The sequence below is a fragment of the Sebastes fasciatus genome, chromosome 13 (assembly GCF_043250625.1).
Source record: "Sebastes fasciatus isolate fSebFas1 chromosome 13, fSebFas1.pri, whole genome shotgun sequence".
Taxonomy (NCBI): Eukaryota; Metazoa; Chordata; class Actinopteri; order Perciformes; family Sebastidae; genus Sebastes; species Sebastes fasciatus.
In genome coordinates, this window is record NC_133807.1 from 15,537,685 (window position 1) to 15,563,171 (window position 25,487).

Consider the following 25,487-nt stretch of genomic DNA (forward strand, 5'->3'; position numbering starts at 1 on the left):
CCTCCTGTTTGTTTGAAATTCATTGAAACTACTGGCTGCCTGGAAGTTTGGTCTATAATGGTCACAATTTCCTAAAATCCATGGTGACGTCTTGTTTTGTCCCATCAACAGTCCCAAACCCCCCAAATATTCAATTACTATAATAAGCTGTAAATCCTCACAATTTCTAATGTTTAAAACAACAAATGTTTAGTATTTCTGCTTAAACGATTAATTGAAAATCAAAATATTTGGCAATTAATTCTTCTATTACAAATAGTTTCAGCTCTGAAAGCTGACGGGATCACTTCCATCAATCCAATTTTAAAATAAACCACCAGTTTGAGTTAACACTGTGGGAGACGAGGAGCTGTTCATGAAGGGGAGAGAGTGACGTTCAGAGAAAACTGACAAACACGGGTCACTGTTTACTGTCAACACTTGAAATATTCCACTTTACCCGACACGATGCTGTCCAGCTACTCTGACGGGTTTCTGTTTACACTCATCAGACCTTTTACTGCCACTCTCGCCATAATCTGAGGACAGTTTCTGTGCTTCCTTTCCATCCAGGTTCCTGCTCGCTCCACCTCTAACACCGAAGGAAAACACATCAGGACAGAAAAACAAGAATTAACAGGTGTGGCAACAGCTAATCTCACCCTGGGTGACGCTTTTCCTCTCCAGACTACAACTCCCAGAAGCTCTTGGGACAAAAAGAAAACATCAGCAGCTTTCAATGGGATTTGTTGACTAATATGAGACATATAGAATATTGTTGCCTTCTCCGATCGACTATTTTTCTTGTGGCAACAAGTTAAAAATAAATTACACAAAAAGGCGGAGAGACCTTAAATAGGATACTCATTTTTATAGCGTTGAGTAGTATCCATGGCAACAAGCATCACTGGATTCCTCGTCAAAGCAGGCGGCCGTGTAAACCACAGAATTATAATAGAAACCTAAAACTGTAAAGTGAGGTCTGGTTACTGGGGAATTTCATATTCATGGTTGTTTTTTTGTGCTTTAAGCTGGTTTGTTGCAGGTGAAATAAAAAATGCAGCATGTGTTTATATCGACCTGAGATCTGGTCCAGGTTGCGTCTTTTAGGGGATTTTAGGGGAGTCAGGAACCCTTCACTCATCTTGTCGCCAAGATTTCCCTTCAACGAGTGTTACTAAATAAAACATCTCAACTTCCAAATCACAATGAGTGTTCAAACACAACCGTTACAGCCAGCTGATAAACAATGATCATAAAAGGACTGACTGGTTACTAGTGTCTCGATCATTAGCTTATTGGTCATTAAAACAGCAAGTAAAGCGAGGTGTGGACAGAAAAGGTGGAATTATAACCAGAAATGTGAGACATGTAAGTGAAGAGTTGATCTTGAGGTGGTTTCTGTGACGCACCGACACAACGAGGCGTGCATCATGTAGAGAAGCTAAATGTGTTTCTGTACATGTAGTTAAAACTCCAGCATCTCTTTCTCTCATTGAGCAGTAATGGTCGTAGTGAGAATCAGTTCGTAGTCGTTCTCCTCCGATATCTGGAAAGTACTTCATGCTCTTTAACATGAAGGTGAGAGGTAGCACTCATTCATCCCTTTATCCGTCATTCCTGCTCTTCAGCTCTTCAGGTTCAGGGATGTGCTCTTATCCTCCAACTAACTACATCCTGTACATCCGTCTCCTGGTCCCTTGCTGTCAGTGTCTCTTACGGACCCCCCCCGACCCCCCCGAGGAAGCCGTTAATTAGGAGATTTTGCAGTTGTTGCGGGTGCAGTTCTGCGGCGGGCTCTGCGGCGGACGGATGGACTTGGAGCGCTTCAAGCTGTTGCCCTTGGAGCCGCCGGCCGGGTTGGCCAGCGAGTACGAGCGTCCGTGCATCATGACGGCGTTCATGCCGTTGGCCATGGAGAAGGACTTGAGGTGGGACTTGATGGCGACGGGCAGCGGGAGCTTGTCGATGAGGTGGACCGGCGTGCACGACACGATGGCTCTGCAGCAGAGGTCCTGGAGGCTGAACACTGCAGAGAGGAGGTTAACTGTTAGGTTGGGCTCAAATGGAAACGCCCATACATAAGGAACACCACTGGGAAGCTACAGAATGATATAGAATGGGGCCGAGAGCCACAGACAGGGAAGGGAAGTCAGACCTCTATCTGATGTGTTTAATGACTTCAGTGTCAACAGGACAAGACATGAAGACATAAATAAAGTCCAGATTGAGTTTCGACACAGCAAGCTGTTCATGATTAATTCTCTGAGAGTTCGCAGGACCGCACTTCCACCTGCTTTCCTCTGTAATTAAGAGATGAGGCAGACAAAAGGATGACGGGAACGAGGGAGCATTAATTAGCATACGGGGGAGTGTGTCATCCATCTAATGACCATTTTGGCACATTAGCACAGCATGTCTTCTAATGGAGTACAGTTCATTCAAATGAACCCTCTGAGACCCGCGGAACAGCAGGTGAACCCGACTGACTTTACTTTCTTTCAGAGGCTGTAGCAGGTTCAGTTTTAGAGATTGAGAGATACAGATACAGATGTCACATGAAACTAGAAACCTTAAAGAATCCACTGGTACCAACCAATGGTACTGTCATACTAGCTTGTCGGGAAGGAGGCTAAATAATGAAATTGAAAATTTCACAAACTAGAGACCTAGGGTATTCAGAGGATGGATGGCTTTCCTAGGTAGATTGACAATAAGGAGGTTTCGCCATCCAATCAGAGAAAAATGCAATTCTTGGAGAAATCTCAAAATGTCAAACGTTTTTGATACCAAATCACAGCATGGCTTTTCTATGGTGTTCTTCAAGGTCTTGGTGTCTTATTGTGGTATCGTGGAGGGATTATTGATCATTTTTTATCGATTCTCGAGTGGTAAAAAATGGTTAAATTTAGCACCAAATCTGTGTAACAAATGGAATCAACCCAAAAATTGCTGCAAAAACTTATGAGACATAATAGAGCATGGGAATGGCATCATATACTTCTATCATAATGCTCTAAACCCTTATACACTTTATTTTAATTAATTAATGTTTAATTCTGATTTATAACTAGAACAACTTGACACACAGTGCTGAGCTGCATCTAAAGTGAATCTTCAGGTTCCCAGCTTTCAGAAGGTGTACACCACTTCTATGTGACATCTACTGTTGAGCTGCTATCTGCCCCTAAAGACCCCCTGTACCCCCCTAAAAAAGACAAAAATTGGTCTATTGTGGGTCTCAGAGGATTAAAGTGTCATTTAAACAGACGGCTCTACATTTTCTACATCTACGTTCTGCAACAGTGGTCAGGGCCTATACTTATTTTGATGGCCATTAATTGGAACAGGTTTATAATAGAGACAGGGGTTTTATTCCTAATTTGTCCTGTTTCCTATTAATGCAATCTCAACACTTGTTGCAGATTTGTCACATTAAAGCCTTCCAGCCTTCCAGCTATCGGCTTTTAATGTGAAAAATCAGCTTGAAGTGTTGAGTTGTATTTTCAGTAGCTTAACATCAATCGGGGAAAACAGTTAACTGGAATTAATTGAATGAAAGCAGTATTTCTGTGTAAAAGAGAGAGTAAGAGCAGCAGAGTGGTGAGTATGACATGACTCTGTGTTGTACTGACTGAATTATCTCATCTCATCTCATCTTTAACCGCTTATTTGGGGTCGGGTCACGGGGGTAACAGCTTCAGCGGGGGACCCCAAACTTCCCTTTCCCGGGCCACATTAACCAGCTCTGACTGGGGGATCCCGAGGCGTTCCCAGGCCAGTGTGGAAATATAATCTCTCCACCTAGTCCTGGGTCTTCCCCGTGGTCTCCTTCCAGCTGGTCGTGCCTGGAACACCTCCTTAGGGAGGCGCCCAGGGGGCGTCCTCACTAGATGCCCGAACCACCTCAGCTGGCTCCTTTCAACGCAAAGGAGTAGTGGCTTTACTCCGAGTCCCTCACGGATGACTGAGCTTCTCACCCTATCTCTAAAGGAGACACCAGCCACCCTCCTGAGAAAACCCATTTTGGCCCCTTGTACCCGCGATCTGACTGAATTAGTGCTGTGGAAATGGACATTATATTGAGTGTACCATGTGAGCTGTTGTTTTAGGTTATAGGTAATTCCTTCAATTAAAACAGTTCTTTGGTGTACCCCCTGACCCCCGTCAACTCACCTCTGTTGGGCTTCCAGAACTTCTCCATGCCGTGCCTCATCAGGACGATACGCGACAGCTCCGTGAAGGACTCGATGACGTTGAAGTTGCACAGCGGGCTCACCTCGAAGAAGGTCATGCCGTTCTTCTCGGCGTACGCCCTCGCCTGCTCGGTGGGAACTTGCCGTTTGAAGGCCAGATGTAGACGGTTCCCAACGAGGATTCGAGGCACGCCTGGAGCATGCTGGGAAGGAAAAAATCAAACGGGAGGACGGAATTAACCTTCGTTGGTAGCTGTTAATATTCAGCCTCTTTCAAACATAGTTCGCGGTAAATTACTGGGATAACCTTTCAGGCACCGACAGTAGTTTTCACTATTCACACATTCAGGAACATTTCACTCAATGCAGGAATAGATGGGACAGTCCAACAGATGGCGGTAATGCAAAACCTATGGATGCAAACCGCCATAAAACTCAACAGAAGAAGAAGAATTAAAGTAAATACCGGTTGCATCTCTGGGTTTTTCACACCTTATTAAAAATGACCTAAACAGGAAAGTTGATTACATTAGAGGAATCTCAGCTGATTTAAAGCATCAGACAGAGACAGAAAGTGAATGAGAGACATTACATTCACACAAAGCGACCAGAGGAAGCTTGTTATTAATTCAACAAGCGTCCAGGAAACAGTGTGTATCTTGTCCTACCACTCAGGTTCAGGTCTCTCTAATTCATCCTCATCTGTTCTGAAGAACTGAATGAAACATGATGGCAGCAAGAGGCTGACCTTTCTCCTCTCTCCTCCTTCACACTGTCACCACTCATCAGCCTCTCTCCAGAGTTTCTCCCTGTTGCCTTTTCATGCTCAGAGTCTCTCCAGCGAGGCCGGCGGCGGCAGCAGCAGCAGCAGCAGCAGCAGCAGCAGTCACAGGCGAAACAGTAACAGCTGTAGCAGCAGCGGTGGTGGTGGTGGTGGTGGTGGAAAAAGCAGAGGCAGCAAATACTGGAGGTTTTGTACGTTGCCAGTAAGATCACTGGTTTTAAACTGCCTGCTCTCACATTTGGCTAAATGTACTGCACGCTCTGTGTCGTGCTATCACGGATTTATTGTTGTATGTGAGCTTGTGTGGTAGATTTTCATTTTTGTGGTAATGTTTTACATATTTTTATGATTTCTTTTAAGTATAAATTATGTTTTAAATCTCTGTTGGTTCTATGTTTCACAATATTTCCCCCCTGGGGACAATAAAGTTCAAGTATTTGCTGGTAAATAAAAATAATGTTGTATTATACGTGTCTGTATTTGGATAACACAACAGGTGGGTAATGTTTTTTGTGATTTTGACAAAAATAAATCCCTCGATTACCTACGTCACGTAGGTTTTTCTGAAATGAAATGAATTGAAACCAATAGCTGTGCGAAACTAAGAAAAATACATTTGAATATCTAGTTCAATATAATAATAAATAATCTGGGATGTGTGTGGCGTAGTGAACTTTTTTAAACGTTGATCCCGCTACATAATCACTGAGACACTGAGATAATGCTGAAGCAAAACATTAATAAAAAAAGCCAGCACATGAGTGAAACACAGTCAGTTCAGGATGATGAGGTAATCATTAATACATAGAGCACATAACCAGTGATTAAACCTGAACAGTACACTTCTCTTCACACCGTTTAACTTTCATCATCCCTCCATCTCTACTTTATTTCTGTCCTTAAAAAGTGGCCGACGACCACACCACGTCTGTGGAGGTGGAGCAGGAAAGGCCAAACTGAAACATACATTCCACAGGCCAAAAATATACCTCTCTCTCTCACACACACACGGACATCCTCTTTGTTTCTAAGTCAGCAGGAAGGACATGATGAGAGTAGCCCACACACCCACAGGTCGTCTTAAGTGATTCACTTAACTCCTTCTATTGACCCTTTGTCCCATCTTCTAAATGGGAACACGAAGTCTAAAAGCAAAAAGATAAATCAAACGTCGACAATGCCTGAAGCATCATTAGAAAATCCAGCTGGGTCAAATAAAATAGGGGAAAAAAACTCAACCTAAAACCACAAGAAATCCTGAAAAAATGTCATTCTGATTTCTGGATAAGATATTTCCCCATTCTTTATATTTATCTACTGCCATCAGTCCTGTCCCCTGGGGAACGTTTTCCAGAGAAAAGTTCACTGTAAAAGATTACAGTTTGCAAAGAGTTTTAAGACCCAAACTGATCCACACCTGAATGAGAAGTCAGCACGTTGATTGTGTGACTTTGGTGTTTTAAAGGGTTATGGTAAATGGTAAATGGACTTGCATTTATAAAGCGGCTTTCTAATCATCTTAACACTTTACACCACATGTCAGCATTCACCCATTCACACCCACATTCATACACTGATGGCAGAAGCTGCCATGCCATGTGCCAACCTGCCCATCAGGATATAGTCTAAATACTCATTCACACACCGATGGCTCAGCCTTCAGGAGCAATCAGGAGTTCAGTGTCTAGCTAAAGGACACTGGATTCACCAAAGTCACACAATAACACAAACAAACCAACTGATCAAGGCAGTGGTAGACCATCAATTTCCATGTTCCGCGAGGCAAAATACTGTTTTTGTCAAAGGAGTCTGGTGGCTTTTTTAAGAGAGCATAGATAACGGCAAACTATTTGGAGGTTAATTGACACTCCTTTGTCAACGATCGCATCATTTCGCCGAGCAGCCGTTGATATTATCAGCATGGATTTAGGTTTAGCTGCAAAGCCAAACACAACAGTACCGCTGTGTGGCATGAAATGAACAGAAATCGACAATTAAATCATTAATCGCAATTATTTGTATGACAATTAATCGTCAACTAAAATTCATGATTGTGACAGGCAGCCCAACATGCGTCAAACCTCATTTAACCAATCATCGAACCATCTCCTGGACTCACCTCGTCGATCTCTCTGATCCACCGGTCGATTCCATCAAAGGACCACCGGTTGGTGATGTCGTACACCAGCAGGATCCCCTGAACAGACACAAACACACAAAACTAAATCAACAGCAGGTCAAACATGCTGTCTGTCATCCCTACGAACAAAGCTTTGACCTTTAGATTAAGTCAAGCAGGATTACTTCATGCAGAGTGAAAGTGGTTTGTTCCTCACCTGAGCCCCGCGGGAATATGAGCGGAAGATGGTGCAAAACCTCCCCTGTCCTGAGGTGTCCCTGAAGACAGACAGAACGGGCAGAAAGAAAGATTAATAGTCAAGTCAGGAGTGGTGGGGGGGAAAAATCAATAGACCATAGTGTCGCAATATTTAGCGTGGCGGTATTGCAACGTTAGTCAAATATCGATCTTTTATTATAGAAACTATTAACCTCTTAACAATCCGACGGCCACCTGGCCGTTATTCTGTCTTTCAGAGGTCGTAGCGGGCTTGGTCTTTAAGCTAGACTGAATATACTGGTATCATTTGAAACTAGACAACCTAAGGAATCCGTTGGTACCAATCAACTTTTGGAGAAACGCAACCCGACGTCACGCTGCTTTGACCAATCACATAACCGGCAATCAGGTAACAAAAGATATTAATCGTCGCAGTCAGTGGGACATTAAAAGTGACTCTCACACATCGCCGCTCAACCCTGCAGCGAATCACCGCAACGCCTGATCTGGAGTGAATGCAGCCTAAAAGCATTCATGGTTTCATCCAGGTTTGTTTTAATTTACATAACTTGCTAACACACAATATTTAGAGTGCATGGAGAAATCCAAAACTCATCTGGAAGAAAACATGAATGCTTTTAGTCCTATTTAGAAGAAACAAATCTCCGGTACTCACAGATAAAGGCTCTTTTTTAGTTTAAAATAAACAAACAAACGAACATGTTTCAGCCTTAAGCCATCAGCAGCGTCTGATGATGGCTTATAGCTGAAACACGTTCATTTGTTTGCCCAGCATAAACTAAAAAAGACCCTTTATCTGTGAGTGCCGGTGATTTGTTTCTTCTGTTCTTACTACTACCTGGCACCCGATACTGTTCACGATTTGGAGACGTGTTTGCTGCTACTTTCTATTTAGTCCTATTTAAACATGGGTTAGTGGTGCACTTCAGCCTCTTTTGGCCAAAATAAATACAACAACAACAACAACAACAACAACAACAGAACACAAACAGCAGAATTGTTTCTAACTTGCCTCTCAGGTGTTCTGCATAAAACCTTTTCTTAGAAAAGAAGCAGGCTTCAGCACTGAGGACGAAACACCGGCCTGACAACTGGTATGACTTTTTCATCCAAAAATAATTTTCTTCAGTTTCAACAGAGGTGATCAAACATTCATGTGTTGGCTCAGAGGAGCCGAGTTCACACTCATCACCAGTATCCTTGCTGTAAATTCCTATGCATAAGTGTCATAAACTTATTTTAATACTAGAATTTTGAACACTGGACACAATGTGAGACAGGAGTCAAAATGTGTAGAGCTAGTTATATTGTCTTAAGGTAACGTAAATGAATATAGTAGTAAATGACTATACTGCTTTGGCCATCCAATTTTTTTTGTCTCACATGTTTTTGTGGCCTACTTATGATATCCTAATTCATTCATTTTGCAATATTTACCTTACACATTCTCTGAGCCCTGCCCATCCACTCTACATATCTTGTGATTTCAGTCGTTTTTACAAAGAGAATAACTGAGGATGAACCTGATGAATCCCGACACGTCTCTCTACACTCCCAAACCTCGTGAACAGCTATTTTAAAAACAGGTGTCATAGATATAAAAGAAAGCGACATTTTACAACTTCACAGCTTGTTTGGCAGCATCTCAGATTTAGAAACTATTTTTGGTGGAGACTTTGAAGAACAATTTCAGACCAGCTGCTTTGCTTTTACAGTCTGAGAATGAATAGAAAAAAGACCAGTTACAGCTCAGCCAGTTGTGTTCTGAGTAACAAACATCTGTCAATCATCTATTGTTCAGTCTACCAAACATTGCATTTGTGCTTCTTAAGGCAGGTGCAGCTTTATGAATGACTATTAAAGACTTCAATTGTGCTCACCTGTCTTATGGATGTTGGATAAAACTGACAATCGGCAAACTAAGATTGGTCTTTGAATCTGCTGATGGTTTAATAGATTGACAGTAATCATTTTGGTGCCATCACACGCCATCAAGTGTTGAAGTGGCCCCTAGTTTGAGTCTACCTTTGTTGCATTTTATATCCCCATCTCTGTCATTTCACTGTCAACCCTCTAATAAAGGCATACAATGGTCAAACGACTAAAAAAGAGAAACATGACTCAGTCATTCCCCGATCCGAAGTGACTGACTGAGGAATCGCCAAGAGTCAGTGGTGAGGCCAGATTCATTTAAAAAAAGGTTTAGTTATACTCTAAAACAGCTGCTCACTGTAGTTTTCTCAAACAAACAGGAGGAAATAGTGCATTTGTTGGAGACTATTTTAAGCGGCAGATTATTTATGTTTATTATTAAAAATATAGAATACCATCATTTATCTTTTAAGTTTCTGCAGTTTGTCTCCTTCGTAATGAGAAACAGAAGGCAACAGAGACAGAAATAGAAAGGAAGCAGAGGATGAGGTAAAGAGTGTGAGCGAGAACAAAAGACAACATTTAGACAGTGAAACAAGTGAGACAGTGAGGAGAGGAGGAAAGACTGAGGCAGCAGAAGTAAAGAAGACTCTGGATCATAGGACTGCCTTTAAACTTTTTCCCTCCACAGGGAAGACAAGGCGTTGCTTCTCCCCTGAGGAGTTGAATTCCTTGGCCTACTTCCACCAAACAGGCCTCGCCTCGCACTGCAGAGTCTTAACTGACAATTACACGCATCTGCTGCATCTCTACTGATGCAAGAATATTTGTGAGGCACGTAACAATATGCAGAGGATGAGAACCTGCACTCACGACGTCCTGCAGTCAAGTGCGTGCACCTTACAGCTGGGTATGGTTTTTTTTCTGTATGCCAAAATTAGATGTAATTTATTTAGATATTATATAATAAAGAAAAGTAACCATTTGATGTGTCTCCAAATATGTTTTGTCTTCGCACAAGTATGCAATGTTAAATAAACCTTCCTACTTGGTAGGCGATGTTAAATTATAACATTATCATGATGCATTCAAATGTAATCTTGTAAAATGTTTTCACAGCATTATAAAATAGATATTAGGGAGGGAAATATGACCTGATTAACTTCTCTAATCAGCTTGTAATATATAATTAGACCTACTAATGCCAAGAATTATTTTTAATCAGAGCAAATATTTAAATAAAAACATCATCATCAACAGTCATTTATTTCCTGCTCATTTGAATTGTGTGCTTTTATGCAAATAACCATTATAGATAACAATAAAAAAAAAAGTAAAAAGACAACATTTACAGTTTTTGACAGAAATGTAGCACAACATGGAAGTGAAAGCAGCGCTCTGTTTATTTAAATGTGAATTTGCAATAAAAATATTTTGTCCCTCTATGAATAATCGTGATGTCAATATTGATCATAATAATCCTGATTATCATTTTGGCCATAATCATGCAGCCCTGCTAGAACGGTCCTGGGTTTAGATTTTGAGAATGCTTTCCAGAATAAGAGCAGCAGTCACTTTCTCTATTGTACAGAAAACAACAAGTTCTTGGTTCAGCAGTGATGTGTGTGCTTACCAAAGCTCCAGCTTTACTCTCCTCCCGTCCAGAAGAATGGTGGTGGTTTTATAGTCGATACCTGGAAAGAGAAAGAGAGAGAGAGAGAGAGAGAGAGCGAGAGAGGGGACAGGCATTAGGCAAATGGATGCATCAAGAAGGCCGGCATCAATCAAGATTACAAAACCGCAGTCAGAGACGAGCTGATGCTCAGCAAAATGACTCGTCATCTGATTGAGCCACTTAAACTGAATCAAAGTGTAAATTTACCCACAATACACCACAGAGAACTGTGATTAGCTTCCAAATGTATGACAACCGTGTATTTATGGGTGACGGTAAGAGATTCTTCAGCTTGCTCTGAAAAGAATATTTTTAACATGTCAGTGTTTTGGACTTGTTTTCATCAAAGGACACAATCAGGTCGAGTCTCTTCCCCTTACTGCTGTTCACCAACATCACTGAGCCACAGCATAGATTAACCTCTCAAAGTGTGTCCTGCTCTGAAATTCAGACCGTCTATCCTCTCTAAATACTACTTAATTCTTGGTTTACTTGGTTGTACATTACCTGTAGGGCTTCAACTAACGATTATTTACTTTATCGATGAATCTGCCTATCATTTTCTAGATTAATTGTTCGGTCTATAAAATGTCAGAAAACAGTGAAAATGTTTCTTCGAGTCTAAAGTGATGTTAAAAGATATTCAGTGTAATATGATATAAAACAGAGGAAAGCAGAGCGAAAGAGCGAGAACGAGCGCGGTGTGTGAGTGAAGGCAAGCAGGCAGGCAGAGGAGCAGAGTACAGCAGAGACTCCGGCCCTGGAGACCAAAGATACGGTCTCCCCCGCGTCCTCCGACCGCGGCCGACACTGTTTAACAGACGGGCTTCACTAGATAGAACTTTGCAGTTTTGGTGCTTCCGTGTAGTTTGTGTTGGAGTCTGAGTCGGAGCAGCGAAGCCACACGCGAGCGCGCATGGGACACAGACCCGGATTGATTTATACGTGTAAGAAGTTACAAACAGTCCCTTTAACTTATAAAAACTGTGTTTTACTGTTTATTGTCATGACAGGCAGCAGCGCTCAGCCCCAGGCAGCTAACAGATCTTTGTGTTTAGTTCATTTCTGATAAACCTGTCTGACTGCTACACCTGTCGCCCTGCTGCCTGCTCCACGTCTCGACATGATCAGTCCGCTCGCCAGCTTCATGTGGTTTTCACTGAATCTGGTACCACCCGAGGCCAAACTGGTGTAGACTTGCCGCGGTGGTCGGTGTTACGCGGTTGTCGAGCACACACCAATTACATTACGCACCCACCGCCTCCACCAACCTTTTTTATAGAAATAAAACCCATTGAGTTCATTTTCGTGTATCAGTGCCGTGTTATCAATACTTAGTCGGACGACGGACACTACAAACTGAAAGTGAAAGTGAAGTCAGATTTCACACACTGGACGAGAGAGAGTTGACAGACAAAACGATGGCGAAGGATTTGGCGTCGAAGCGAAAAGCAAAATCGCCTATTTGGCAATACTTCGGATTTAAGCCCAATGCTATAAGGGAGCCATAACGTTAATGAGGTAATTGCAGTGCAGAGAATGGAGCGGTCACAGTCGGTGTGCGCAGCGGAGCAGCGCCGGGTGAAAACCTGCGGCCCCGCAGCGAAAGCTCGACCGGTAGAGGCCAAATACACAGCCACCCGACATTAAAGATCAAAGTAAGTGAGCTACAAAGCCCTAGTGTTTCCACCCCAATGACGATACAGCTACACCAAATGTAGTTTCCTGGCAGAAGAGATGCTCGCGACACAACGCGGTTTGAGCTGCGCTCGCCGCATATCACAGCATGCAGCTCCCAAAGTTAGGCTTTGTTTGATGTAGCGAAAAGCCGCCATGGGTATTGGATAGGTCTGGAAGCAATGATTTCATCATCATCCATAACCATTTGAACCATCAGTTATTTAGAAATAAAGATGTCCATTGGCCAAACACAGATCTGAGCAGCAGTTGCGGTAATGTGAGGACAGGGTTTTGAGGGAGAGCATTACAAAATCTGAACCTGTCATGCTCTCAAATTGAAAGACAACGCTCTTGAATAAAGATAGGAAAAACATACAAGCCCATACTCAACGAACCCTTGCACTGGATGTATGTTTGAATACATAGCACTTCTAACTGGAAACCATCAGCTTTAACATTTAACATTAAGACTCCTTGGAAAACAGACATCAACAACCCAGTAAATGTTTGAAAAACAGCGCAGAAGAGCAGCAGTTTCCCAGACTCTCACACATGATTACATCAGCCTCTGGCAGGTAGCAGCTGCTGGCAAACAAAATTAGCAATATCTTCCAATTTTCCAGGCAACATAAAGCTGCTGCCGAGCTAAAGTGCTGAGCTCAGGCTAAGCTAATTGAATTGGAGTGAGTGCAGGACTTCGTACCAAGTGCTTCAGCTCCTCTCGTTGCCAGGGCTCACTTAGATATCCCAGATAATCAATAGCTTCTCTGATGTCTCTGACGTCTTGGCCGAATACTGCTGCTTCTATTCTGGGAGTCAGCTTACTTTGTTTGTTCTTTGGATGCACTCGAAGCTGCGTGAGGCTTATAATGTTGAGCTTTTGTTCAGGCTGTGTCAGAGAGGTGCTGAACTAACTATATGGTAATGTGCTGAGATGATGTTTTTCTGTCACTGTAAGACCAGTGAATATGAAAACTGCAGGTGTAAATAAATGACATGTCGAGGTTGTGAAGGAAGGAAAGAAATAGGGAAGAAAAGAACGAGCAAAGTGCAGAAACTCTGATTTGACAGCAGTGAGACTGCATTTACAGCTAAGCTCTGTGGTAATAATGAACAGTGTCTGTGCATCGCTCAAGAGGATTAGATCAGACTCAGCTTTTCATTTTTTCCATTTACCTACCAGTTCACTCTCTTACACACACACACACTGTAACCCCCCCCTCTCCTTCAGGAGGACAGTATAGGGGGTTACCTCTGAGCTGGCCTGCATCCAGCGATAACTGCTGTCTGTGGATATGCCACTGTCAAACATCCAGCCCGCTGCTGTAGAGAAACAATGGGCCGCCGTGCCGGCCTGACCCCCGGGGAATATCCCATTGTTAGTGTGTGCTGAATGAAAAACAGATTTCAGAGTCTCACAGCTGCACTGAAAAGTGTCTTTTCAACCTGCTCTTGCATTTTAATTCACTTCACCCCTCTAAGCCTGTTGTTATCTGATGGCTAACATCACAGACTGTGAAATGTAAAAAACCTTATCGCTGTGTGGAAATATTAATCTGGAGATCCCCTCAAAAATGATGTGTATTCCCAACACACCGATGCGCCCTCCCAAAGCCCCACTTAGTATCAGTTATTGTTGGTTAATATAATGATACAGACAGCGAGACAATAGAGATTCAGTGACAAAATCACCACAAAAAAAAACAAGCATCCTTCACCAACACAGATCTCTTAAACAGGGACTATGTATGATGCATTTGCCACTATTCTGATTAGCAGTCACCAAATTTCTGATCAATAACGCACACAATCACTGAGGAGGAAATGTGACAGACCAACTGGTGGCCCAAAATCAGGCAGGGAGCCAATCATAGCCTGAGGACAATGCCATCCAATCACAATCTGCTCTTCTGTCCTGATTTTCTCCTCTTAAAATATTTAGGTTCCTCACCATCGTTTCCCTTTCCCTCCACGCTAACCTCTTTGCCAGAGGGATGAAAATCAATAGCAGAGCTTTTGTCTGCACAAACATCCCGGCTGAAGCGTGTTCAGCTGCGTTCCACTCTGCCCTCCATATTTAATGAAGCTGTTTGAAGGCTTTTGATCTCGCTCGCATCAATTAGGACATCTTCCTCTTAGAGAGAGTCTCTAGAAGCTGGCCGGGCTCACAGTTTGTCTTTAGAGGAATGACGGGTTCTCCGTGGGCTGCGTCTTCAGAAACCTCAACCCTCATCTTTGGATCACAGCCACACTAATGCTGATAAATATGAAAACGCTGTTTACGTGTCAAATAGACCATCTAGGGCTTGGCCATAATACCATATTATAGTCTAGCTCTGCAAATAACTATTATATTTATTGATTAATCTGCAGATTTTTCTGATTAAAAGATTAGAAATTTGGTTTTTAAAATGTAAGAAAATAGTAAGAACAGTCCAAAAACCTGAAGCTATATTCAGTTAATAATGTTTTAAATCAAATCCTCACATTTGAGAAGTTGCTACCAGAGAATGGTTGATATTTTTTCTTGAAATATGCTTTAAACCACTAATTGATTAAGTTTCTGTTTAATCACAATTAAATATTTTAATCGATTAACAGCCCTAAAAATGACTAAAGTTCATTATCCAAAGAGTTGGCAATTAGTTTTTCTGTTGCTTCAGCGTTAACGTCAGCGCTGCAAAACTACACACAACACTGTAAAAACACCTAATTGATTAAGTTTCTGCTAATCAAATAGGGATGCACCTATCCAACGTTTTCAGTCCCGATACCGATAGCAATACCTGGGCTTTATGTATCAGCTGATACCGAGTACTGATCCGACACCAGTGTTTAATTAATAATACAGCTTATCCCACTGTGTGGGAGTGACTGGGATCATTCTTTTATGTGTAAGACAACATCAGGCTTGACTTAAACATCCAGCTATTCAGTATCGGTGCATCCCTATAATCAACTAATCAAATTATGTTTTCACATCTAAATTGGGCATTTTAAACATTCTGATTTAACTGTATAAAACCTTGTAGCTTCACATGACTACATACACTAAGTGCAATTAAAGCCACCAACAATCTGAATAGAGCAATATTTCAACCATGACGTTGACACCCTCATCAACTCTTTTGATCGAGACATTATTATTTATTTACAACGATGACCTCCCCCCTCTCTAAATCACCTGCTGCAATAATACAGTTTGGCCTTTGGTGGATTTGGGCGTCTGAAAACACACATGACCCAGGAAGGTCTTCACACTGCTGCCACACAACAGCCAGCATCACCCTTCGGCAGAATTTATTAGAAAGGAACTGGTGAAAAGGGCTCATTCTGCTGACTGATGTATATTTCATGAACAGTTGCTGTCATGCTGAGGGGAGGAGATGGAAATCCTTTTCATCTGAAAAACTACTCAGGGAAACATCGACGACAGCATCTCTGTCAGGACCGTTTCCTGGAGCACGCATCTTAACAAAAGGTAACTGAGCAGCTTATATTCCATTATTAGTGGTTTAAAGCGGAGTCTAATGCATGTGATGGATGCACTCTCTTCCTTTCTGTCCTGCTGCGCACCTCATTACTGTTCCCTGACAAACGCATACAACCTATTTAGCATCATCCGAGTGATTGCAGTGACGCAGGATGTATTCACCGGATCTTTAAGAACCACGCCAGAGTTTTTACATGTTTAAGCCAATTTACAAAAACATATATAGTATATCTAAATTAAGGCCGACTATTTTCTAAAGCATACAATAGCATTTTAATGCTTTAAAATTTTGCTTTTTCCTGCCTTCCATGCAGCCATTAGTTCCTCTCATTCCAGTACACTATTAAAATCAATTTGCAGAATAATTTGCAGATATTTTAAAGTTGCCTGAGTCAAGGTAATCCATCACATCATTGTTGGCATTGTAATGCAGCTGTCATTGCAGAGTGATTTGCACTACATATCCAACAAGAATAACAAGTTGGTTATGTAGAAGTGTTCTCCATATGTAGAATTAATTTGGGCGACACACCCAAATGGATTTACTCCCACCAACAAGGCCTTTTTGGTGGTATTTTTTTACATATATTATTACTTTCTTTCTTTTGGGGAAATGCAGTCAAAGCTGCCAATTATAAGAAGAAAAAAGGGAAATAGTAAAGCAGTATCACGGCAAACTTGAGGCACTTGGAGCAGGAGTAATGTTGTATTTATAAGCACCAAGCCATGTAACAAAAAAGGTGTTTTATTATAAAAAGAAGTATTGAAAAGTCACTACCATACCATGAAAAAAAATCTAAAACACTATGAAACACTTTGGAAAATGGTAATGTGTCCCTGATTTCTCTTAAATGGGCTGAAACATACAAAAACACTGTTATGGTCCTCTAAGAGCTATCTTTCTCCCTTATCTGCTCTTCTTCGGGGCTTCCCTTTGATGGGAGTATATGTGCAGCCAGAGTCCACCAGCTTACTGCAGCAGCAGGCGGTGATCAGATAGTGGCTGTCAGCCCCGGAGCAAAGAGAGCCAGGTGATCTGAGCTCCTGCACCCAGGGAGGGGGTCATCTGACTGGGCACAGCTCCATCAGCCTTCCCCCTTCACAGCACGATGGATGGAGTTAAACAAGCCTGTGTTCCTAAGTGTACCAACCCTAAAGTCACATACTTGCAGCAATGGCTAAGCAGCCTCTAATCAACTCAAATACATGCATACACATGTACCAGAGAACATTGCTTCCTTTATTTTTTTTGTGGGTGGACACCGTGGAAGTTGTTAAGGAACAAGGAGGAATCACCATCATACTGGGGAGGATGCTATTCTGTGTTTAATGCACACTCAGGATCATCTAAGTGTGAGGTTATTTCGTGTTTCTGGCGATGAAGATAATAATAATAATAATAATAATAATAGTAATAGAGAGCAGCATAATAGTTAGTCAAGTTCTAGTTCTCCTCAATACTTAGTTCTCAAATAAAATGACAAAAAAAAAAAGCTTTACACGTTAAAAATCAACTTAACATTACAGTCTGTGAAGTAGAATTTTCAGCTTTATGTTAGGTCCCTTAAATTTAGGGACTGCGTATGAACAGGGCTACAATTCCTACTCGTTTCATCTGATGTGGATGTAAACACCCTTAAATTAAAGCTGAAATTCAGCACTTTAAACCTCATACTTATTGTTTAATTTCAAAATCGAATGTACTGAAATACAGAGCCAACACAACAAGAAATGTGTCACTGTTCAGATCATAGACTGTATATATAAATGTCACATCTATTGAGTGGTTATTAGACTAAAAAGGTCATGAAAACTATGGTTTAGCAAGTGAAATTGGACAACAATGCACATACAGTCATGACTCACTCCCATGTCAATGCTCTGTTATGAGCGTCAGAGAGCTCATTGTGTATTCTCCACAGTCCACACAGCAAAATGCACATCTAGTATGTTCAAGACTTTTCTGATGAGCAAGCATGACATAACACAAGGAGCTCATCATCATAAGAGGACAAAACTAAGCCAGCAGATGCCAATCAGCTGAGAGAAAAGTGACTCACCACTACTGTAAGCATAGGGGGACTCGGCTGATCCATCCTGCAGGCTGTCCAGGATCTCTCCTTTGCCAACATCGCTGTCTCCCACCAGGAGGAACTTGAGCAGGTAGTCGTAGCTTTTCACTGGGCTGCCCTGGGTGCCCATCGTGCATCACATCTGAGCCCAGGAGGGCTGAAGATGACTGTAAACTTCCCACCGTCGACACAAGGATGGGTAACCCCCCTTGTGTGTTAATTCTACTTACTGGAACAAAAAAAAAGCCTGTTTATCCCATGAACTTGCTGAATGGTGTGTGTCCACCAGCTTAAAGTCCTTGTTTTGTTTTGCCAGGCAAATTTAACAGTCTTCCAAATTGTGTGCAATTTTCAGACTTAAAAAAAGTCTGCCAGTCTCACAGGAATGTCCTAGTTGAAAAACAAAGTGGGTGCCAAAAATGTGGCTCTGAAAAGCAAAACATCCTTATTGTTGAAAGTAAGTAGTTTGGTTATATAGGTGGTGCTCAGTGGGATGGAAACATAACTAATGTAAACAACTGGTATTGTCTTTCACATTGATGACTGACAGCTTATAAATAATCACCACAATCTGACACTGAAGTTCCTTCTTGAGCCAAAACAAACATTATCTTTGTGACAGATTAGCACATATATTTGAAAAGCAAATCAAAGTGTAACTAAAGCTGTATCCAGACTGTATGACTCTTGGTGCCAAAAGTCTATGTAGGGAAGAAAAACATGCTGGTAATGGTAATTATAATAAGCCACAGATTTTATGAGCAGATATCTCTGACAGATTAACATATATTTGAAAACAAAAGCAATCAAAGTGTAACTGTGTGACTCTTGTAAAAGCTAGGGTGCCAAAAAGTCTATGTAGGGAAGAAAAACATGCTTATTGTGTGGGATTATAATTATAATAAAAAGCCATTTTTTCAGATTTTATGAGCAGATATCTCTGCTGAGATATGTTTTCTACTAAGTAAGCAAACAAAATAACCTTAGCTGTCTATTTTGTTCCCATTTAAAGAGAGGCTGAATTAGCAGTTGGGAACAACAGAGAGAGCTAGCCAGCTAGCTTAGCTTAATAGCACTGGTGCTAACTGGTTGCCTAGCAGTCAACCGACACGATAGTTACTGAAAGACACTGTCACTGGCTATGCATCACACATAATCACACATGAAGTTATAACTCTACCTCCCACTGGATAACAACAAGACAGTCCACAGCTAGAGCTAGATGCTAACGTAGCTATCGCAGAACTTCAGGCCCCTTCTGGTGTTCAGTCCGGGATGACAAAGATCCTCCAAACTTCACTGCGTTTTATCCAGAAAAACAACAGATATCTGCAGCGGGATTAAAAGCCTGTGGCTCCTTTACGTCCAGTCCAAGTCTCTGTAGGTGTACTCAGTAATCTCAATCCGGGATTTCCCCATTTTTCTCCATTATATTGAATCATAATCACAGCTGTGTGTCCTCTGCAGCGCACAACAACACTGACTGACTGAGCTGCTGACAGGTCGGGCTGCTCAACACTAGGGATGGGTCGTCAAGAACGAGTCGGTTCAAAGAGACGGCTCTTTTGAGTGAACGATAAGCCGTTTTTTTGTTTTTTTATTATTAATTCAAGGCAGAATGATAGGACGATCTTCTCCGCGCCAAGGGCACTCCATGCACTGACTGTGACTGAATGTTGTGTTAATGACGTCAACACAACAAAAAAACATGAGGAGAGCCAAGAAGAAGGCGAGGTGAGAGACATGAGACTAAGTCCACTCTGCAGACCTCTGTATGCAAAATACTTCATATCCTGTTTATGCAACACCTTTTGTGACAAGAACTTTTGAAGTAAGGTCTTCACGACCGACTTAAACCTTAAAACCAGTCTGGAAAATGAAACACCTTTCGTTGACGTCGAGTGTCAGCCGATGGATGGATTGAAAACTGAACCTACAGTAGATGCAGTGCAATCTAATGTAATGAGGTGTTGATGATTTTTAAGTATGCATTTGATACTCTCGATTCTGTCTTCTCATTCCACTGAATCAAGTAACTGATTTGAAAGAGCTGTATTGTAGTAACCAGGTAACGTTGCAATCAGGTGATGACAGACAAGGATCATACCATCAAGCAGGGAGGGGCGGGGATGCGCGGCGCGCTGACGGTCTACAGGTACATAGCAGAAGGGAGAGGAGGAGAGAAAGAGAGAGACGAGTGCGGTGCACGAATAGCAGACAAGATGAGTGACAGTCGGAAATGAAGCAGCATGTAAAATTAGGATATTCTGGAAATTATAAGGTTTAGTAAAATTATACTGAATAATTTAAGTGATAAATGTGCACACATACTAATCATAGGTCAAAACAGCGCTGAATTTGGCTGAATTATAAAAGGCAGAAGTGGTTAGAATGAAGAGCCGTTTGGAAGCTGAAAGAGGCGGCTCTTCTTGGTGAGCTGAGCCAAATGATCTGGCTCACTAAAAAGAGCCGGAATTCCCATCACTACTCGCCACAGTGCGCTGCCGTCTCCGCTCTCTCTAAGCCACGCCCCTCTCAACTGTAAGCCCCGCCTCTCCTCTCATATGATTGGACGCTGTCTCCGCGGTTACTTAGGACGGGTGGAATACATTGGCTGAGCAAAACGTCCATCAAAGTGTGCTGTCAACAACACGCAGATGGTGTGTGGACAACAAAGATGATTCATTTCTCACTGAATACGTACAGAACAATAGCAATCACGAGGATAAAACATGATTAAATTAAAGCTCTGAAATGTTTTTGTTTTTTCTCAGAGTAAAATTCTGTAAAATTCTCCTTAAGCAAAATTAATTACACAATTTTGGGGTATTTTGGATCTTGTTTGCCTTCTTACAGTCAATAAAAGAACAACATATCAGTTTCAAACACATATAAGATGCGAGGTACACATGAATGCATCACTTATTATAATCCAGTAATATAGCTAATATATAGCTATGATTGTGAAATGTATTTTTGTTTTCTCAAAGTGATATACAAAGTGATTACACACCAAAAAACTGACAATAACCTGATATTTTCAGGTGGAATTTCATTTCATTCTCACTATGCAGTATCATTTTCCACTTGTGCAATTTTGTTAATAGTCTGTTTATTATCAATACTGTATATACTGCTCCTATTTTTATACTTCCTTCTATTTAAATGGTTCATATTTTGTTACACTTTGTTTAGCTCTTTTTTACTGTGTTAGCTGATGCATCTTGTTTTTTGCACTATCCCCTTTGCTGCTGTACACTGCAAATTTCCCCACTGCGGGACTAATAAAGGAATATCTTGTCTTATCTTATCTTATATTCTAATATTCTTAGAGGGCCATCAGCAAAATTAAAGACAATTTTGGGGGAATTTGTGAGATCATATTTACCTTCTTACAGTCGTTAAAAGAACTTCATAATAATAATTCAGTTTCATACACACATAAACGGATCTAAAAGAGTTGATAATGATATCAACCCTTCCATCACTTTACCAGTTTACATATTTATTAGGGCTCTCAATCGATGAAAATATTTAATCGCTATTGATCACATGATTGTCCATAGTTTATTGCTATCAATCAAAAATGAATCGCACATTTTTTGTTTGGTCAAAATGTACCTTAAAGGGAGATTTGTCAAGTATTTAATACTCTTATCAACATGGGAGTATCAAATATCAAATATGCTACTTTATGCAAATCCAGAAACCCTAACAGGTACTGCATTTAGCATAAAAAATATGCTCAAATCATAACATGGAAAACTCAAGTCCAACAGGCAACAACAGCTGTCAGTGTGTCAGTGTGCTGATTTGACTATTACTTGCCCCAAACTGCATGTGATTATCATAAAGTGGGCATGTCTGTAAAGGGGAGACTCATGGGTACCCATAGAACCCATTTTCATTCACATATCTGGAGGTCAGAGGTCAAGGGAACCCTTTGAAAATCGCCATAACAGTTTGGAGCGTTATTTAGTATTAGTAGTTTTTAGTATTTAGTTAGCTTGTACGACATGGTTGGTACCATTGGATTCCTTATATTTTCAGGTTTCATATGATACCAGTATCTTCACTCTAGCTCTAAAACTGAGCCTGTTACGACCTAAAAATCAGTTGCGTTAATGCTTTATAGAAATTAGTGACATTAAAAAGAATTTCTGTTAATGGGTTATTATCATGTTAACTTTGACAGCCATGATATTTATATGTAAATTATATCTTATGCACTATATTATGTTTTATATGTCTTGGATTCTCATTTTTACTGCATGTTTTTTTCTTTTATACATTTTGTGGTCACATTGTTGGATGGAGCCTGAGTGCAAGAATTTCATTGCCACGGCCGCTCCAAGACTTGAATCTTGATCTGAAACACCAAACGGTATTTCCTGAAATGTCGTCGGACTGTTCCTTTAAAATTCAGGTTTTGTTTCGGCACAAACATTTGTATTCTGATATGACTAATAGAAATGACTATGTTAGATTCAGTGTTATTTTCTCTGTAAAACGGCCATAAAACAGATCACATTTGTCACATTTCAGGGGGAAAAATAATCAGATTTCTTTAGCCGTTTCTCCCTGTGGTTTGATGCAGTGTTATAACAGAATGGTTACATGAATAATATTATGAAATGTGATGTACAGTAGCAGGCTGCGTGTGAGGTCGATGCCATTTGTGTCAAATCTGTTTTCGTAACATCATGAGTCACCTCTCTTTAGCTTTGCCAGAACGATCTCCCGAGGATGAACACCTACACACACATAATGAATGAAGCATACACACTTGTATTGGCAGCAACAGCTAGAATGAGGTCATTAAAGATAATATGATGAATAAAGCACTTTCACAATGGTAACATGTTCAGAATATATCATACTTTCTCCTTTACACCCTTTGGAGATCACTACTGTAGATGCTCTTGAAAATAAGCATTGATTGATTGATCGATTGATTGGGTTAACAGTTTGTTATTACCCATAAAATATTCTTCAGTAATAGAACTTTTGATCTCACATGTAAAGCAGGGCCGGCTCTTATGGAGGACGGACCCTGTCAAAATAAAAAATATATGAATATATAAATAAATTAGTTGATAAATATGTCATTAAATGTAGCAAAAATTATATTAAAAATAAATGTAGCCACTAATTAATTGACAAAATGTGACATAAATTGCTATTTCTGTTTTAATTTGCTTCTTTATTTATTAGAATGTATTTCTTTATTCCTTTTTAAATTCCTTTATTTATTTTTGCATTTATTCTTTTAAATGTATTCATTTATTTTTGCATTTTTGCACTAATCAAAACATTTAGTTTAGGTTTAGTCTCTTATTCATGTTGCGGATTAGATTAAATCTTCTAAGACTGTCATGATTTCTATTCCAATTATTCTATTAGCTGTTTATGAACAGATAAGACTCATCTGGAAAGAAGAGACAGCAGTATATCAAATATGCATGGATTTTATATTTTATTTTATTAAATGGCAAAGGAAGATTCAATACAGATCAATAGGAGATGATAAAATAAAAAAAGGTTAAAAAGAAGAATGCAAATATAACAGTTTAACTGGTAGAAACGACAAATTGGTGCTAAGGATGCTAAAGCACAGGATGTATAATAAAACAGCAATACTTCACATTTAAGATTCAGTCTGATATTTTGGGAATCATCTTGCTTGCTGCCTAATAGAGTCAAATGACAAAGTGGATATCAGTTACAGCTCTGAATGGTCAAGATGTGTTTAGTTAGCTGGGAGCAGATGTAATTACTAGCCTAGCTTAGCACAAAGACTGGGAGCAGGGGTAAATACTAGCCTAGCTCAGCACAAAGACTGGGAGCAGGGGGAATTACCAGCCTCGCTCTATAAAAAGTGGAAAAAACACACTTTTCATCAACTTATGCGTCGTACAGTTTGTGCTGACTAAGACAGACATCAAGCCAAATTCTCAAACTGTTGGATTGTTTATTTTAATGAAAGCCGGTTCAGGTTGACTGTTATAAAGAATTAAAAGGACAATATTTAATTAAAAATGAATATGCACATGAATAAAAAAAGCAAAACAAATGCTGACAAACTGTATGGCATGATGTTCATCTGCCTCTGTAACGCATCTGTCAGTTAATAATTCCATATATGGAAGAAATATGGCACCAAATGAAAATAAAACATCGAGCATTTAATTTAAACTAAAACTCTTAAAGATTAAAACAAATAGTATTAAAAAGATTTTTTTTTTTAATAATCACTTTTTCCAGTTACTATCATTTGAAGTAGACTCTTGCGAGTTCTTCAATAATATAAAATCTAAAAGATTACAACTATCTACATGATCAGTGCAGTTAATACATAAATACCTGATTTCTAAGTGGAATTCAGCCCAGGCTTAAAATAAGAACTATAATTTCTAAAGTCAAATTTAATTTTCACATTAAATCGAGTCAGTTTGCTGATTTGACGACTCTTTTTACTTGAGCTACTCTCACGCAACGTTAACATTTTTTTGTTTAAAATTATCATTATGAAGTAAATGTTGATCACACAGTGTAATGGCTGTAGAGTAACGACACCATCTGTGTTTAGATTGGTTCTCAGTTATGGAGGACTTAACCTGCTAAAATCAAAAATAAATCAATAAATAAATAAATGACTCAGTAAATAAATATGTCATTAAATGTAGCAAAAATAATATAAAAAATAAATGTAGGCATTGTGATGATAAAATGTGACATAAATTGATATTTCTAATTTAATTTGCTTTTTTATTTATTTATCTTTGTATTAATGCCTTTATTTATTTACTCGTCTGTTTAATTTTCTTCATTGAATTTATTCATGTATTTATTTGTATTCATTTTGAAATGTATGTATTTATTTATTTTTTAATTTATTTTTTTTAGTCATTCTTGCATTTATTATTTATTTATGCATTTATGCACAATTTCCCCTTTGCATTTCACCCCTTATTTATTTTCCTAAACTTATTTCTTTCTTTATAAATAAATAAATTTAAAAATGAATAAAAATAAATAAAAGGTAAAATTAAACAGAAGAGTAAATAAATGAGATAATTAATACAAATATAAATAAATGGACAAGCAAATTAAAACTAAAATTTATTTATTTATGCACATTTTTATCAATTAATTAATGCCTACATTTATTTTTAATATTATTTTTGGTACATTGTCTATTGCCACTTTAAGACTTTCCCATAATTGGTCACAGTGACTGCAGTTCAGCAAAGGTTAGTCTCACTTTAATAATATCAACTTTCTAAAATCCCTAATGAACAGGGATCTCCAACATAGCTCTCGTTTCTGAGTGGCTCGCTAAAGGTTAAATCTCTATCCAATCTTTTCGGCTGGTAA

The 25,487-nt window shown here is 39.9% G+C and overlaps 1 protein-coding gene across 1 annotated transcript in view; it reads right to left on the bottom strand.

Moving 5' to 3' along the window:
• The window catches only part of LOC141780515 (ras-related protein Rab-40C), a 21,479-nt gene extending 1,871 nt beyond the window's left edge, over nt 1-19,608 (bottom strand). Inside the window, exons 1-6 of the mRNA XM_074655782.1 lie at nt 18,099-19,608; nt 10,824-10,884; nt 7,296-7,356; nt 7,079-7,156; nt 4,156-4,378; nt 1-2,008 (exon numbers count right to left, since the gene is read on the bottom strand). The exon at nt 1-2,008 is cut by the window's left edge and continues 1,871 nt beyond it. Coding sequence (XP_074511883.1) covers nt 1,734-2,008; nt 4,156-4,378; nt 7,079-7,156; nt 7,296-7,356; nt 10,824-10,884; nt 18,099-18,240 — 840 coding nt within the window. The 5' untranslated portion in view covers nt 18,241-19,608 and the 3' untranslated portion in view covers nt 1-1,733. The remainder of the gene's footprint in view (nt 2,009-4,155; nt 4,379-7,078; nt 7,157-7,295; nt 7,357-10,823; nt 10,885-18,098) is intronic.
• Nucleotides 19,609-25,487: the final 5,879 nt, after the last annotated feature.